The following is a 16,734-nucleotide window of genomic DNA, read 5'->3' as shown; positions in this document are numbered from 1 at the left end:
TATGTTTAATATTTAATGCCTACAAATAGCTGCCAATGTCTGTGTCTTTATCTGTCCCCAAATAGACTTAGCCATGCACACATTGTTCATGTTTTAAATGACATTCTCCTGTTAGTATGTCTCAACCCAGCCTTTGTTATTATAAGGGCTCCAAACCAAGCTGATGCAGAACTGTGGGAGGACGAAATTCAAAAGGACGAGCATTGACAGGCTGATGAACACTTTAGTGCTGTGGGTGAGTACATCCCTTACACTTTCCCTGCTGGGTGTTGTTTGCGGCTGCGTGGTATTTGAATTACTCATTCTGTCAGACATGAAGTCATGTTATATCTGGGGGCGAAAGGTAAAAGCTACACACTGAAAAGAAACAATAAACAAGCACTTACAGTAAGAGCTATCACTGTCATCTAATGAAGGAAGCAAGCTGAGATTGTTTTCTAATTAGAAAATGAAAGTGAAGTAAAGAAAGTGTAAATGAAGATTTCTTGGTTCTCAGATTTTCGGATTTCTCATCTGCATGGGGATCACCCTGTCTATTGGAAACACGATCTGGGAGCAAAGAGTGGGCAGAGACTTCTGGGCATACCTGCTCTGGGACAAACTCCTAAGCAGTCCTGTCTTCTCTGGATTCCTCACTTTCTGGTCTTACATCATCATCCTTAACACTGTGGTTCCTATCTCTCTTTACGTCAGGTGAGATTTGCATGTAGTTTTTAACTTGCGTATGCTTTAGATCACCACCAGTAGACTGTAGAAAGTGTTGGCACTATGGTTTCATTTCGTTCCATTCTATAGAAATGAAGGCAAACCCTGTGGTCAAGTTTGCAACCAAAGTTAGACTCATCCTCCATTTCACTGACTTTACAACACAGCCTAAAAGACCAGAAGCAAATCAGACTTTTGCACTGAACTGTTGTGTTTGTTGCTGAAATGAGTCAATGATATTTTGACTCCAGCCCAGATTAAAAATATTATTCACAAATGCTACTGAATCCAGCATGCCTAACTATGCTAACACTAGCTCGCTGGCTATCAACTAATTAGACCAGTCCGTTAGACCTATTGTTGGTTAATTTTCCAGAGATGAGAACTCTTAAAGAAATATGGAATATCTCATTTAGAAAATGTATTTCTCACCCCTTGTTTGGCATCCAAAATATGCTTTTTAATTTTTTTAAGGAGCTACAAGGCTAACATTGCTAATACACGTTAGAAGCAAATAGTCTTCCAAATCTTATATTTCTGTAGTTCATAGTTCATTACACTGTGCCCTAAACCGCATTGTGACAATTGACTTTACAAGTGTTTGTTAGAAATGTAAGCCTAATAGCACCAGTGCACAACTAAATGAGCAAGTTTAGACACCAAGTATGTCTTGGCTCATCGCTTATATCTGCTGTTTGTCAGAAATTGCAAAGGGTTTCTTTTTTGTTAAGGTATTACTTCAAAAGTTGTTGTTTTTATTGCTGATTAATATGCATATGTATTTAAACTTTTCCCTGACCTGTTCTTCTGCACAGTGTTGAGGTCCTTCGTCTAGGCCATAGTTATTTTATAAACTGGGACCGGAAGATGTACTACAGTCGGAAAGACACTCCGGCCGAGGCTCGAACCACCACTCTAAATGAGGAGCTGGGCCAAGTCGAGTTCATCTTCTCAGACAAAACAGGAACGCTCACCCAGAACATTATGGTCTTCAGTAAATGCTCCATCAATGGAAAGACCTATGGTAAGAATATGCTGTTTTTCTTAAATCACACACACAAACACACACATACAATGTAAGAGACTTTTTAAAAAACGCATTGTTGCTTTTTTTTATTCTTATTGTCCTAAATTGTATTCATTTGTGTGTGTGTAGGCGATGTTTACGACGACTTTGGACACAAAGTGGATATTACAGAGGTAGTATTCAGATGGACCATAATGCCTGACATGTTTTTAGATGGGGAAATGATGACGGGTTACTGAGTCACACGTCTCTGTTACTCTCACTGCCCAGAAAACACCATGTGTAGACTTCTCCTTCAACCCGCTGATGGACAGGAAGTTTAATTTCCATGACAGCAGCCTGGTGGAGGCCATTAAGTTGGAAGAGCCATTGGTGCAGGAATTTTTCAGACTCCTCGCTTTGTGTCACACAGTGATGCCAGAGGAACGAAGTGAAGGTAAATATTAATTGTCTCCTGTGATTCAATCAGTTGTTTCTGAAAGCTGTTTTGTATTTAGTGGTGGGGCAGGGCCAGCCTGTCTGATCTCCTGAACATGAATCCCCTGAAATCTTTCCCAGGAGAACTGGTGTATCAGGCTCAGTCTCCAGATGAAGGAGCCCTGGTCACCGCCGCTCGCAATTTTGGATTTGTATTTCGAGCCAGGACCCCAGAGACCATCACTCTATATGAAATGGGCCAGTTTGTCACTTACCAGCTCCTGGCCATTCTTGACTTTAACAACGTCCGCAAGAGAATGAGCGTTATCGGTAAGCCCTGTTTAACTGTTTGTATTAAAAAGGTCGAGGTAATGTTTTGCCAAAATATTAGATACAGGGGTGGGAATACGAGCATCACAGCTGTCAAGAAGCCCATTTGCTGGTGTAGTGAAATGGGGCTCCTGAGGTACACAGTGAGTGAGATTTTATTAATTAAATGCGTAAAAGGGAACAGTTACATGATTTCCTCCAAGCAAACATACTCAGCTATTCAGCATACCATCAAAGGTACTCTTGATGTGCAATCATGTACATTTTACTGTTTTTTACTGATACACTGTATTCACTTTCTTAAGGGAAAGGTTTTTCTGAGAGTGAAATATTTTCTTGAAATCCCAAGTTTTTGTTTATGTTTTATTTTTTTGGGACAGGTTGAGGTAAAACGGGTCACTGATTAAATATGGTGCCCTTGGTAAATATGGTGCCCTGAATGCTAATATATAGGCAATGAATGATAATATTCTCTGTCATTAGAAATTATGCTTATTTCATAATTCAAAAAAAGAAAATTTACTAACACTTCTGATTTCTGATTTTGCAAACATTGTTAATCCAAACGTCCCGGTTTAAGGTCTAAGTGTCTTTTTCTGCATTAATGCTGCATCACAGAATGACTCCCCTTCATACCATGACAGAACCTGACTTTTGGAGAAATGAGAAATGTCCTTTTCAGCCTTGTGCCTAAAACAGTTTTAATGGATGTGCCAAATTGTGTTTACAATGATCTGTTGATTGAAACAGATCTGTTGTTTGAAAACCACATCAGTATTTAGTTTATTTACCCCATTACTTGCCCTTATTGCCATTTCCCATCTTTTTTAATTGCAGGCCTAAAACACAAGAATTGATATATATTTTTACAAATTAAATGAAGTTGTGCAAACAAAACCTTAAATATTTTGGGTTCATACTGTCTGCAACCAAATAAAAGTCATAGTAAATGTAAGAAATACTGCATTTTCTATTTGCATTTTTTTATGCCATCTTAACTTCTGATTTAAGGTTGTACAGTGCATCAGATTGCATCTAAATAAACAGTATTTTATTTAAGTGTTTTAAAATGCAGCATGGCATATTTATATATGGATTCTTTCTAGCTTGAAATTCTCTACAACAAGACAATTTCTTTTGTTGAAATTATGGATTAAAACCTATAAACTGGACTGTTCATGAGACATGGCCAATAGAGGAGGTCCAAAAGTACTAGAAATTAACCTTCAAATTTCCTTTAAACTCACAAAAAACATATTATGTGTGACTTTTTCTCCTGTCCAGTCAGAAATCCAGAGGGCCAGCTGAAGCTCTACTCTAAAGGAGCAGACACAATAATCTTTGACCTACTGGATCAATCCAATGAAGAGCTAATGTACACTACCTCAGAGCACCTTAACGTGAGTTCATCATCCTCGTGCCTGTACACACACTAGTCTAACTATCTAACTAAGGTGTTATTTAGTGAATGCTGTTAAGGATTGTAGTTTGTATGTGTACTTTTTTGTGTGGTTTATTCACACTTTTTATCTTCACATTCGCAGCTCAAGGTGAAAATAGATCTCACACTTCAGTGGTGTCTCTAACCACTTACTCTCTCAGATGCTATCTTTTATTTATTCCAGTCTGTAGTTTCTCACAGGGCAGTCAGGCTCCATTCACTTTATTGGAGAATCCATATGTTTGATGCTGAGCTAGCAGAGGAAGGTCTGAACTATGCTCTACCGAGACCATAAAAACAGGAAATAGGATGCACAAATCATTGCCATCATAAATGTTGCAATATCACTCAATTTTGTTCACCATCTGAAAATGCCAGGTTGCCTTTAGATTATGTGAACATAGAGATATTTTTTGATTAAAGTATCCATAGACATTTTGTAAAGCAGAACTTCTGGGTTTAACAGATGGTAATATAGTTTACTATTATCTTTTGGTTGAGTGAGGAGGTACATTTATTTGTCTTTGAAAAGGTGATATTCAGTTTTTATCATATGTGAACATGTCTTTTTTGTAGGAGTTTGCTGGCGAGGGTCTGAGAACGTTGGCCCTGGCCTATAAAGATCTGGATGAGGACATGTTTGATGAGTGGATGAAGAAGCTGCTGTTTGCCAGCACATCATTAAATAACCGAGAGGAGAGTTTGGGGGCTCTTTATGAGGAGATAGAGGAAGGTCTAATGGTGAGAGCAGATATGTGGGCAGTTTGTGTATGTTCCTGTGTGTGTGTGTTGAACAGAAATAACTTTAGTGTAGTTGGATGTATAGTAGACTATAAATACACTCTATGAATGTGTTGGCAGGATGTGTGTATTGGAAAAGTGGAATATGTTTCTTGTCTCTTTTTGTCTCTGAAGCTTCTTGGTGCCACAGCCATAGAGGATAAATTACAGGAAGGAGTGCCAGAAACAATTAGCTGTTTGACTCTGGCCAATATTAAAATCTGGGTCCTCACTGGAGACAAACTAGGTGAGCAGTAATTGCTACACAGGTTGGATGATAAAACTAGCTGACATTATATTAAAGTTTTATTGATTATCATCACCAAAACACGAATAAAGGACACATGTTGGGTTGTAGCTTATTTTGTAATGATCACTACAAAATCAGTTTATAAGTGGTCCAGCGGACTAAGCAGCTGCCACTATGATCAGAAGATCGCTGGTTCAAATCCCAAATCATGGTGACAGAAAACAACTGTAATCAGTAAAAAAAATAGATTTTCCTTCATCTTGTCTTTACAGTTGTTACAGCTGTATCTGAAAGCTTTCAGAGGAAGTCCACAAATACAGACAGAATGGTCGCATTGACAGGACACTATTAATTTCTGTATTTATGGTAGATTTCTACGTAATATTGCTATAAAACAATGCAGCTGTTTCATTTATTATAACAAACATGCTGCATATTCTCAATGCATGTTATCATGTTTTAATATGGGGAGGCACTAATATACTGAGAGTATAAACTATTATGTATTGGCTTAACCCTCCTGTTATGTTCATATTTAAAGTTTGAACATCTAGGAAAAATAGTTAACAGTATGTTTTTTAGTATGAAACGCTTTCTGCTTGCCTTAATTAGTGTAATCAACATATAATATGAAAATGGTTTATCTCACATATTTGCAACCACCCCCTGCAAAAACTAAAACTAAAACAAAATTGCAATGTTATGTTTTAATGTTATTTAAAACTATTGTGTTTTATATGTTGGTCTTTTAAAAGTAATAAAGCAGTGAAACATATATATATATATATATATATATATATATATATATATATATATATATATATATATATATATATATATATATATATATATATATATATATACATATATATTTATGAAAAAAAATAGTAAATTATTCTAATTAAACCATTACCTGTTAGTGTTATTACCTGGTAATGGAATGATCACACTGCTTGTTAGGATTTTTTGGTTCCAGACACCTTTGGGATAATTAAACATGCACCAGGTCAAATTGACCCTGGAACACCATTGCTGTTACTGACAAATGAACATAACAAGGGGGGTTAAATAAATTGATGTCACTCTATATACAAAGTTTTTGGTGCAGTTGTTCTTGTATAAGGTTACATGTATTTTTTAATTTTATTCTTTGTCCTCTGTTCTGTTGCAGAAACAGCGATGAACATCGGCTACTCCTGTAACATGCTGAGAGACGACATGAACGAGGTGTTCATAATCTCAGGTCACACCCTGCTGGAGGTTCAGCGCGAGCTCAAGTAACAACTTACACTCAGTTAATCAGTTAGAATGTCAATAACCGGCCTTCACATGCAGTTCATATGGTCTAATGATTGAAAGCTCTTCATATTACTGCATTCAAATGTAATTCCTTAACACTGTATCAAATATCAGGACATTGTTTCTTAGGTGCAGGTCAACACCTACACCTATCTTCGACAGTATTACAGTACGATAACTTTATATGAAACTATGTATTAAACTCTTAAGTGTAAAATATATTTATTAGGTCACCAAGAGATTAAAGGAAATACATTAAGGGGCATGTGAATTGAATTAAACATTAATAAACAGAAAATGCTTGTTTAAAGTCTGTATATAAAACAAATGACTGTATATGTAGGGCGTTCATATCCACTATCAATCAATAATTCCTTGTCCTTCAGTCCTGCAGTGTTTTGCTGAATGTATTTAGTTTTATTTATTTCTTTTGACCTTTGCTGTTGTTTCATGTTCAGAAATGCCAAAGAGAGGATCATGGGTCCCAGCAGAGACAGATTCAGCAGTGGCCAGGATGTGGGGAAGACAGATATGTATGCCAGTGACTCTGTGTTTGAGGAAACCATCATTGCAGAATATGCGCTGATCATCAATGGACACAGTTTGGTACGGAGCTGTGTGTTGTTTTTTGTTGTACTCTTGGGATATTTTTGGATTTTTGGAATATCTGCTTATGAAAATCTTGTTACAGCAAGTCAGATAAAATCACACGATAAAGAACGAGTGGCCCAAGTGTGAACACAAACGCTCAGGCAATACAGATCTTTTTTCCCAATCAAGTGTGTGAAAGAGAGGGAGGGAAAGGTTCTTCCCTCTTGTGCATATTCATTAAGCACATGAAAAACAGAGAGGGTTCTGATTGCCCTGTTCTCTACAAAGAGTCTGTGAGCCAATCAGGTTTTTGTGTGGACGAGCAAAAAACAATGACATGGTAAAAAACAATGAAAGTCTTGCCCACAAAACAGTTTGTAATAGTGATTTTAGTATTTCCCATGAGGGACTAAATGTTTGCAAAAGGTATGTTGAGGTGAGTTCATGTGATTAATTTTTGCAACTTGGGATGTCTATGTACATGTGTGTGTAACAAGCGAGTGTGTATGCATAATCTTACGGGAAAGCCCATCTTTAAACCTGAAGAAACAGCATACAACAATGAAATCTGTGTATATGTACGTGTAAATATCATGGTTCACCTCTTTCTGCTTGGGATAATGGTTAGGCAGTGTCGACTTAGCTCTAAATGAACCGAAACTAATAAGCAGGGGAGATGCCTCCTCTGGGCTTTGTTTCAGATGCTTGGCACATTTATGCTGTAAACCATCAGCACAGTATCCAAGTATCCAGGAAGTTGGAAAAAAGCCTGGATTATATCTAAACTGGTCATGATTAGGGCAATACAATTAAACGGTGAAGCCATTTGCACGGCCTAACACTCAACTGACTTGATCCCACCCGCAGGCCCATGCCCTGGAGGCAGACCTGGAGCAGATCCTGCTGGACGTGGCCTGCTTGTGTAAGACTGTGATTTGCTGTAGGGTCACCCCTCTCCAGAAAGCCCAGGTGGTGGAGCTTGTTAAGAGACATAAGAGAGCTGTGACTTTGGCCATCGGGGACGGAGCCAATGACGTCAGTATGATCAAGAGTAAGCCTGCATTCGGCTCAGTTTGAAATATCTAATAGTACTAGGCACTAACTGCTTAAAATAATAACAGTTCTGACTAAAGCATGCAATCTCATATTAATAAATAGGAATTCAGAGGAATCAGTGTATTTAAATGTGCCAGAAATTGAATTATAAATGCTGCAGTTTTATCTAGGTGATCTTATATGATGTGGTGTGATGATCTTCTTTATCCGGCAGCTGCACACATTGGCGTGGGCATCAGCGGGCAGGAGGGCATGCAGGCTGTACTCGCCTCAGACTACTCCTTTGCCCAGTTCCGCTACCTACAGCGCCTCCTTCTGGTTCATGGCCGCTGGTCATACCACCGCATGTGCAACTTCCTCTGCTACTTTTTCTACAAGAACTTTGCCTTCACGCTGGTACACTTCTGGTACGGCTTTCTGTGTGGCTTCTCTGCTCAGGTAAGCTCTTAATGGTTTAGGTAACAGTCTGTATTATAATAAGCTCCTGATGTTAAAATGCTTTTACCTATAAAACCACCTCTTTACTTATACTCTGTACTTGTCTTATTAAAGACCGTATATGACCAGTGGTTCATCACCCTGTTCAACATTGTCTACACCTCTCTACCGGTTCTTGCCATGGGCCTGTTTGACCAGGTGAGAAACTTTCATTAGTCTCTGAATGCAAACAATAGCAGGTAGACATTTTTAATTGGTGGATTGGTGGATAATTTATTACAGCAACACAAGAATAAAGAGTGGTAACTATATGAACTATACGAAATTCCAACACTTATGGCCGTGCTATTAAATATGAGCATTTCTTGCTCAAGTGCTCCCCCGTACAGTTTAGGAGTGTAATTCATTCTTTGAGCTTTCCCCAAAGAACACACTTTTCTGGACAAGCTGAGAGTTACAGAACTGTCACTGAAAATGAACTAAGCATGTGAATTACCATGGTACTGTAATATTACCATATTTTACACTAATGACAAATGCAGCTCTATGCAGTTCTTGCAAGTGTTATCCAGCCTGCCATTATGTACACCAGTTAGCAGGATACTGAGTCTGAAATATCAATGACAGGAATATTATTCTTGCTATTAAAATTTAGTGGAGCATTACAATGATTTTAAAGCAGCTATTTTAAGAAAAATGCAATGAATCCTAACTTTCAATACAATTTTAGAACTACATACACGTAAAAAGGAGAATGAAAATAACGAGGAAGAAGAAGATGGAAACAATTTACAATTTATTCTATTGGATCAATGCATATACAAACATAGAGAGAGGCAATCAGGGGGGTGGACACTGTCTTCTATTAATATGACTTTTTTATGTTAAAATGAAAACCTTACCACAAAGCTCAAATGACCACAAAAGCCTCCACTCTGTCTCCATCTCATGTCACCGTGTCCTTCGCTGGGAACAATCAGTCTTCATACAGTCTATTTTTAAGTACCGGTATCAAAAAAATCTTTGAATGATAATTCAAGATCATTCTTAGCCTGCATCCTATTTTACAACCAATATTTCAGAACAGGTGTATCTGGGACATATTTGGCAGAACTTACTAGCAAGAAACTTTTTGTTCTGTAGTTTATAAACCTGTGGCCCAAACACTTTTATTTGTTCATCACATCTCTCCAACAGAGCCACCCCCCCTCCAAAAACTCTGAAAACATCCAGACAACAGCCTTGAGTAGATCAGTTTCCTAAGAATCATAAACATTATACAAAACAAAACATCTCAAGGCCTGAACAATCAGCCATTGTAAGACAGTCAAAACAGAGAACTCTGATGCTGTAGCCAAGGTTTAAGCAAACCGTAGGCAAGGAAAACTGCGTAAAATATGAATAATCAGGAAACTTGAAATGCCATAGGTTCAGAAAGAGGACACTTTTTTGGGTGGAACAACTCCAGGCAAATAAAGAATAGAATGAGAGATTACATACATTGGCATGTCAAAAGTATGTCCCATGACTTCTGCCATGTTTTGTGGAAGCTAAAAAATGCTGCATTAACTTGTGGCATATGTGTGGTGGGCCTCCTGCGGTGAATGTAGATGTAAATTCTAGCCAGACACAGAAGCTCACCATCATTACTGCCCACAGTGGACAGCACAGCCTTTTATGACATATTCCCAGTAAACATATAAGAGGAATGTTAATGTTAGACACTCCAGAAATTAAATGTTGCTCCAAAAATTCATACCGATGTGTTGACATCTCAAAACATATACATTTACAGTACACACTGCTCTTACCTGACATTTGCACGTCAGTGCATTAAAGATCATGTGTGTCTGTTAAAATTAAGATGACTAAATAGTTATTTTATTTTCCCACAAATTATTATTATATTTTATTTTTGCATCTTTTTGCTCCCATTCAGATTTTTTTAAATTTATTTTTTGTTTATGACTTTGTATCTAAAAACAGTTATGCCTTAATTTTGTAATCATGTTTGTATTCTCCACATCACATAAATTATTGGGCTATAAATAACAGATGTTTACAGTAGGAGGGTTATCTACAATCACCCCTGCTATAACACAGTGTGTTTTCTGTTTCTGACAGGACGTGAATGAGCAGTACAGTCTGCGCTACCCCAACCTCTACCGACCCGGGCAGCTCAATCTGCTGTTTAACAAGCGCAAGTTCTTCACCTGCACACTTCAGGGGGTCTGCACCTCCTTTGTTCTCTTCTTCATCCCGTACGGGGCTTTCCTCAGTGCTGTCAGAGACGACGGCTCACACATAACCGATCATCAGTCTTTCGCTGTTACCATAGCAACCTCACTGGTCATTGTGGTCAGCGTCCAGGTAACTGTTTCTTTTAATCACCCCTTTTTTTCATCATAATAATAGAACTCTCCTGGTGATCAGCATCATAAATACACCATATATGTAAAATAGGGCTGTCAAGGTTAAAGCGTTTACGCATGCTGTTAATTTGGAATCAGTAACGACTTACTATTTTTTTTTACGCAAACTAATTAAGGCACCAAGTTTGACCCCTACTTTCGCTGTTATCTGCCCCTTTTTAAAGTTCAAATTCAGAAATCCTCACATCCAATTTTACAATCCAATTTATCATGCTTTCTTTATTCCAGCACCCTACGTTGATTTTATGTCCCCTCAAACATTCAAGTATATTCTACTATTTTAATTGACACCATTAATATACATTAAATTCTACATTTCTTACATTCATTCTTTTATTTAATCGCAGTTAATCACAGAATTTTGTTGTGATTAATTGGATTTTTTTTTTAATCGATTGACACCACTTATATAAATATATCTGAATAAATATAGAAAAATCTAAAACATTTGTGGACTATTTAATGACGGCATATTTCCATCTCTTAGAATATGACTCTGTGGAGCAGATAAATATGTACATATTGGCACATGAGTGACATGCTGACCTCAGTAACCCTTTTGTTGCTAAATGCAATCAAACTCTCACAGCAATTCTTCAAAATCTAGTAGAACACTTTAATGGACAGTAGAAACAGTTACTCCAAGTAAGATAAAATATTTTAATAATCTACATTATACACTACATGTTTAAAAATTATAGACACCACATCCCAATTTCTTCTACTAGGGAGGTATGTTAACAGTCTCAACTTTTTGAAGAAGAAGTGTTACATCAGATCATGTCAGAGATACAGTATATGAGGTTTCATCAGTCCAGGATATACAGAGCTTTTGCCATTCTAGGCAACAATTGCCATTAGATTTGTGTGTGGCTGATCTCATTCTGTTGGACATGTTTTCTATGGAGATTATACAAGCTGTGTGTGTGCAAATGAATGCCTGTGTCAGCAAGAGCTGTACCTCAAAGTGGCTGAATAGACTAAATGACTAAATAGAAGGACATTAAGGGCCAGTTCCCCAGACACAGATTATGCCTAGTACTGGAGTATGTTTTTAATTAAACAGTGTTTGTCCATGACTCGGTTTTAAGTCGTTATGCGGGACTGATGTGTAGTTTATGTGTAATATATTAACATTTTATAAAGAGTTTATTTTATATTTTAGAAAAATGAGGCTGGTAATGGCTTTCTAATTTTAAGAAATAAAGATTTGACAGATTCTGTATTTTCCAATAGGTGCTGTAGATTTGAGAAGACGTAACATATGGTTTGGTCTTAAGTTGTTGTTGGGTGTATGCCAGTAGTGTTAAAAACTGTTATTTTTGTATGCCAACTGTTATTTCAGATTGGGCTTGACACAAACTACTGGACTGCAGTGAACCACTTCTTTGTTTGGGGCAGCCTGGCTGTTTACTTTGCCATTCTGTTTGCAATGAACAGTGATGGCATCTTTCGAATATTTCCAAGCCAGTTCCCTTTTGTAGGTAAGTGTGACACCAATCAAGGCTGATAGACCAACCTTGGTTTATTCTGTGATTTATTTCCATATTATTTCCATATACCACTAGCCCACTGACTGCTGGAGGCCTCCCAAGGCATCTGTCATGTGTAGTTTGTGTATCATTCCAGGAACAGCACGGAACACTCTGAATCAGAAGAGCGTGTGGCTCGTCATTCTCCTCACCACCGTGGTGTGTACAATGCCAGTGGTGGCCATGCGCTTCCTTAAGACAGACCTCCATCCCACGCAGACTGACAAAGCAAGTATATTAAATAAAAATCACTGTATGGAATATGTGAGGAGGTGGATTTTCCGACATACTGTGATTTCTTTCTCACTTTTTGTTGAACGTCTGGTTAAGCTGTTTCTACTAAAAGTGTGTGTTCAAATGTGCAAAAAAAGCTATTTTTGAGTGTTTAATAGCTTGATACTCAGCTTTTTGATTAAATAATTGTAAGACTACTCAGAAGCTGATAAAAAGCCCATTTACATCCTGTTTATCTGGCCTCAGAATAAAACAGGCTGATTTTTCTTTCACAGAGGGCTTGTTCTTAGAGGGTCTGGTTTGTGTCACAGGTGATAGTATAAGGAAACTCAGGTAATATGCCATTTTAGCTGGTAATTTTGCATTACCACTAAAAACAAAAGCTAGTAATTTCTCTTCTAATGTGTAGCTTTGTTTTTATAATTAGCTGGTTTAAGTTTTTTTTAAGAGGGCGCAGACATTGGAGAAAAGTGATGGCAAAAACGAACATCTACTAAGGTTATTTTTTTAGTCTTAGTAGATCTCCATACAGCTTTTGCTGCATTGTGTACTTAGTTGTTTTTTACAAAAAAGATATGCAGCTTGAGTTTGCATAACTAGCAATCTGGAAATTGTGTGCTGTAGTTTTTAACAATTCACCAATTTGGAATTGGTCTATTTTTTTAGCCTTGTTGTAGTTATGCGATTATTATAAAAGTATAAAAATGTTTTACCACAAGCTGAAGGTGCTGCATACATTTTGAAACGTTAGTTAAAGGTGTCATCCCACTAGAAACCATTTAGTACACGTTCTTTTAAATACCACCTTGGCTTGTGACCACAGGGAGCGTTCCAAAGCTGTTAGCCAGTCAGAGGTGATACTTTGCATAGTATGAATATTCATGAGTTAGAGCCAAAATCCTTTGAAGACGTTCTTCCCCACTCACTCCTCCACCAAACAGAAACAGCCTGAAACAGCAGCACCAGAGCACTTTTTGTTTCACAAAAAACGGCTCACAGGGCATTCATTCATACTAGAGACCACCGCAGAAAGGTACAAAATGTAGTATTTTCCTACAGGACTGTTTTTTTAATTAATTTAAGTTACCTTTTATTGACATGCTGCAGCCATCACTGACTGCCTTGTATCCTTACAAAATGGATGTAAGATGTAAGATTCAGTCATTTCTATTGTTTTACAGAAAAAAGGACTTATTGTACTTTTACCATTAAGTTTAATCAATTAATCAACCAATAAGTCTATAATATTAACCAAATCCTATTAGACATATACGTCTTTAATATTCATTAATACCTGCTCTGCTGTTCTCTTCAGGTACGTTTGCTGCAGCAGGCCACCAGGAGGCAGGGTCCTCAGGAGCAGAACCTCAGGCGGGTACGAAGGACCAGCTCCCGCCGCTCGGCCTATGCCTTCGCCCACCAGCAGGGATACGGAGAGCTCATCACCTCCGGCAAGAACATGAAGGTCCACACCTCCTCCACCTCAGCCTTCCCTGGCAACTCTCTAGGGAGAACCCACAGCAGTAGCAGCTGGATAGAAAGCATGCTGAAGAAGAGAGGGGACTCGAACAGTGCAGTGGAAGCTGAGGAGACCACAGATTCTGGAATTACAGATCAGACTAGAGTGGATGTGCTGAGCGAACACAGCCTGGAGACTCTGTACACAAACTGACCCACTGGAATACAGTTACATAGGGCAAGCAGAGACCTCCCATCTCGGTGACGAGTGAGATTTCTCCTTCATCATTACGTCACCATCGTACACAGAGGTAAACTGGCATATGCACCAGTCACTTCTTGACATGTTTGTAATGCCATAGTTTGAAAGATACGTGGTATTGGAGCAACATCGAACTCCCAAACAACACACAGATGCACTCTGGGCATGCACTCTTATACCTCACAGCTGTATGGCTTTATGGAGAGCTGTTCACAGAAAACTGCACATAAAGTGGCACTAAGGAGACCAGCACTGCACAGGAGAGACTCCAAAAAGCCAGCATACTGAAGCACAGATAACAGTCCTTACCTTCCTGTCCTAATTTCCTCTTTCATGCAAATACACTCTATTCTCTGGGTGCATTCTACATTTAATTGTGGTTCATTGACTCAGAGAATGCATTCTGTTTCTAGTCAATTTAGTTTTGATTTAATGTTATTTCCCTAGTGGATGGACACAAACATGCAAAAATGCGTAAATGTTGCTCCAGAAAGCCACGCATTTTACAGAATTTCTGAAAGGTTCTTCATATGCTTCCAGTACACTGCAGATCCAGCCAGTAGGCCACACACAATTTAATTGTCTGCACAATTTCAATGCAATTATTTGAGCTACTGGTGAATTTGGGAAAACTGCAAGTCTCTCAGGAGTTACACATCACATCTTATTTATTTCAGCATCATAATGTCAAGATTATCATTTAGGCAACTGTATTGTTTTACCACATTCTTATGGTCTCCCAGCTGGAATATTATCCATGCATTGCTTATATTGCTTATATATCTCTTGATACAATATTACCTCCTCTTAAACTATTATAAACCTTAATCTACATTTTACTTGATTTGGATCAGTTTCTAAATGCATTAAATAACTGCAGATGTACTCTCGACATACAAAAAAAAAACCATCAAAAACTAAAGAGCTTAACACTGTATCAAGTGTTAGTCCACAGAATTTACTCGACCTCGCTATCAAATAATCTCAAAAATGTTAATGATTTATACAGTACTAAGAATGCGATAGGCAAATTTTAGAATAGAGCCATCTAGACTGCTTGTAAACTAGCTTCAGCATTGCGACGGAATAGCATTAGCCGAGGGCATCCACCACTCGTGGCTTAGCCCTATGACCATTTTTACAAACTAACCAAGATCACATTTACAGAATCAGTTTGTTTGTAAGTATATCTCTCCTCTCTAGTGCTTATACACTGACATGCCACATGTCATGGGACTGGAACTGGCACCATCTCCTGTGACTTTTACCACTGTACTGACCTGTAGGATATATATGTGTGGTCTCCTGCTTTGAATGTATGTTTGGATGTGAATCCTGCCGCTTGTCTATTCGCACAGACAAACAGATCATTTTAGCCAGATGTTGTCAGTCACGATCAATACCACCCACTGCACTGTCCACTCTGTGTGATAATGCTTATAATATTTTTTCCCGGTAAACACATGACATTGTGGATCAAAGAATGTCAAATGTCTGCACAACTTGGGAAATAGAATGCCCCACTCATCATGTGCACATTGACCAGTGTTTAGTCTCACTCACAAGAAAACACCTCACAGCTTATACAGATATGGGTGTTCCCAAGCCCTCCCCTGAGGTAACACGTCACAATCTATTGACATACTTCTGCCCCATGACTTTTGGCATGTCAGTGTACAATAGAGCTTTGCATGCAGACCAATGAAATGGTGAAAACAGTGAAATTTCAGAAAATACTGCAGAAGATAAAGGTAACAGTTCAGAGCCTACACAGCTGTGCCTTTAATCCGCCCTCTATAGATAGGTCAAGCATTTACTTTTACAGTACCTGAACAGGTCATAACTATGGCTATCTACAGAAAGGTCTTCAAACTGGGCATTTGGTTCACTGTCCTTTTGTAAAAGGGAAATTTTGTGCCTTTTTATTTTCCTTTCAGTAAAGGAAGTATATTTTTGAGTTTAGTACAGTATTTTATCACAGTGCCACCAAGGCCTTGTTTGTCATTTTGACCATGTTACAAACCACAAAACTCTGTAAACAATAATGTTCCAGGCAGACAATTCATGTCTTCGTTGATATTTAATTACACTGAGATATAAAGAAGTTTTACGTTTTCTATTTTAAACTATTGATCTTGGTGGCAGAGAGTTGTGCAGCGTAATTCATTTTTATGAATGTACAGTCAATGCCTCATTTAACATAATGTTAAATATCTTAAGAATGTCTGAGGAATTTTCCTGCTGTGCTATTTTGTCAAAGAAGACCATGCAAATTGTTTATCGTTTTTATTTATATGCATGGATTTTATACAATTCATTGTACTTTTTTATAATAAGATGTATAAAAGGGCCATTCAGAATTTACGTACTCTGTTTGTTCTTTCTCGGATTTCCCTGGGTTTAACAGCCTGAACATCAGCCTGGGAAACGCCATTACTGGGATGCAGACGTAAGGTTTTGTTTGCAAGTATTGTTGATACGC

The 16,734-nt window shown here is 38.0% G+C and overlaps 1 protein-coding gene across 6 annotated transcripts in view; it reads left to right on the top strand.

Annotated features, from left to right (window-relative positions):
* The window catches only part of atp8b4 (ATPase phospholipid transporting 8B4), a 35,620-nt gene extending 19,004 nt beyond the window's left edge, over positions 1 to 16,616 (top strand). For 5 of the 6 annotated variants that reach the window (XM_015605127.3, XM_007246523.4, XM_015605126.3 and 2 more), the window contains 18 exons: positions 147 to 235; positions 497 to 693; positions 1,521 to 1,729; positions 1,862 to 1,905; positions 2,003 to 2,168; positions 2,291 to 2,479; positions 3,764 to 3,879; positions 4,497 to 4,661; positions 4,836 to 4,947; positions 6,122 to 6,227; positions 6,708 to 6,855; positions 7,708 to 7,891; positions 8,111 to 8,334; positions 8,449 to 8,532; positions 10,459 to 10,704; positions 12,112 to 12,250; positions 12,396 to 12,526; positions 13,848 to 16,616. In XM_015605127.3, coding sequence (XP_015460613.3) covers positions 147 to 235; positions 497 to 693; positions 1,521 to 1,729; positions 1,862 to 1,905; positions 2,003 to 2,168; positions 2,291 to 2,479; positions 3,764 to 3,879; positions 4,497 to 4,661; positions 4,836 to 4,947; positions 6,122 to 6,227; positions 6,708 to 6,855; positions 7,708 to 7,891; positions 8,111 to 8,334; positions 8,449 to 8,532; positions 10,459 to 10,704; positions 12,112 to 12,250; positions 12,396 to 12,526; positions 13,848 to 14,204 — 2,906 coding nt within the window. In that variant the 3' untranslated portion in view covers positions 14,205 to 16,616. The remainder of the gene's footprint in view (positions 1 to 146; positions 236 to 496; positions 694 to 1,520; positions 1,730 to 1,861; positions 1,906 to 2,002; positions 2,169 to 2,290; positions 2,480 to 3,763; positions 3,880 to 4,496; positions 4,662 to 4,835; positions 4,948 to 6,121; positions 6,228 to 6,707; positions 6,856 to 7,707; positions 7,892 to 8,110; positions 8,335 to 8,448; positions 8,533 to 10,458; positions 10,705 to 12,111; positions 12,251 to 12,395; positions 12,527 to 13,847) is intronic. The other variant, XM_049474614.1, reaches the window with a different exon arrangement.
* The last annotated feature ends 118 nt before the right edge of the window (positions 16,617 to 16,734 follow it).

Source organism: Astyanax mexicanus, chromosome 2 (assembly GCF_023375975.1).
Source record: "Astyanax mexicanus isolate ESR-SI-001 chromosome 2, AstMex3_surface, whole genome shotgun sequence".
Lineage (NCBI taxonomy): Eukaryota > Metazoa > Chordata > Actinopteri > Characiformes > Acestrorhamphidae > Astyanax > Astyanax mexicanus.
The sequence above is the reverse complement of the archived record's forward strand: the minus strand, read 5'-3'. Positions and strand labels throughout refer to the sequence as shown.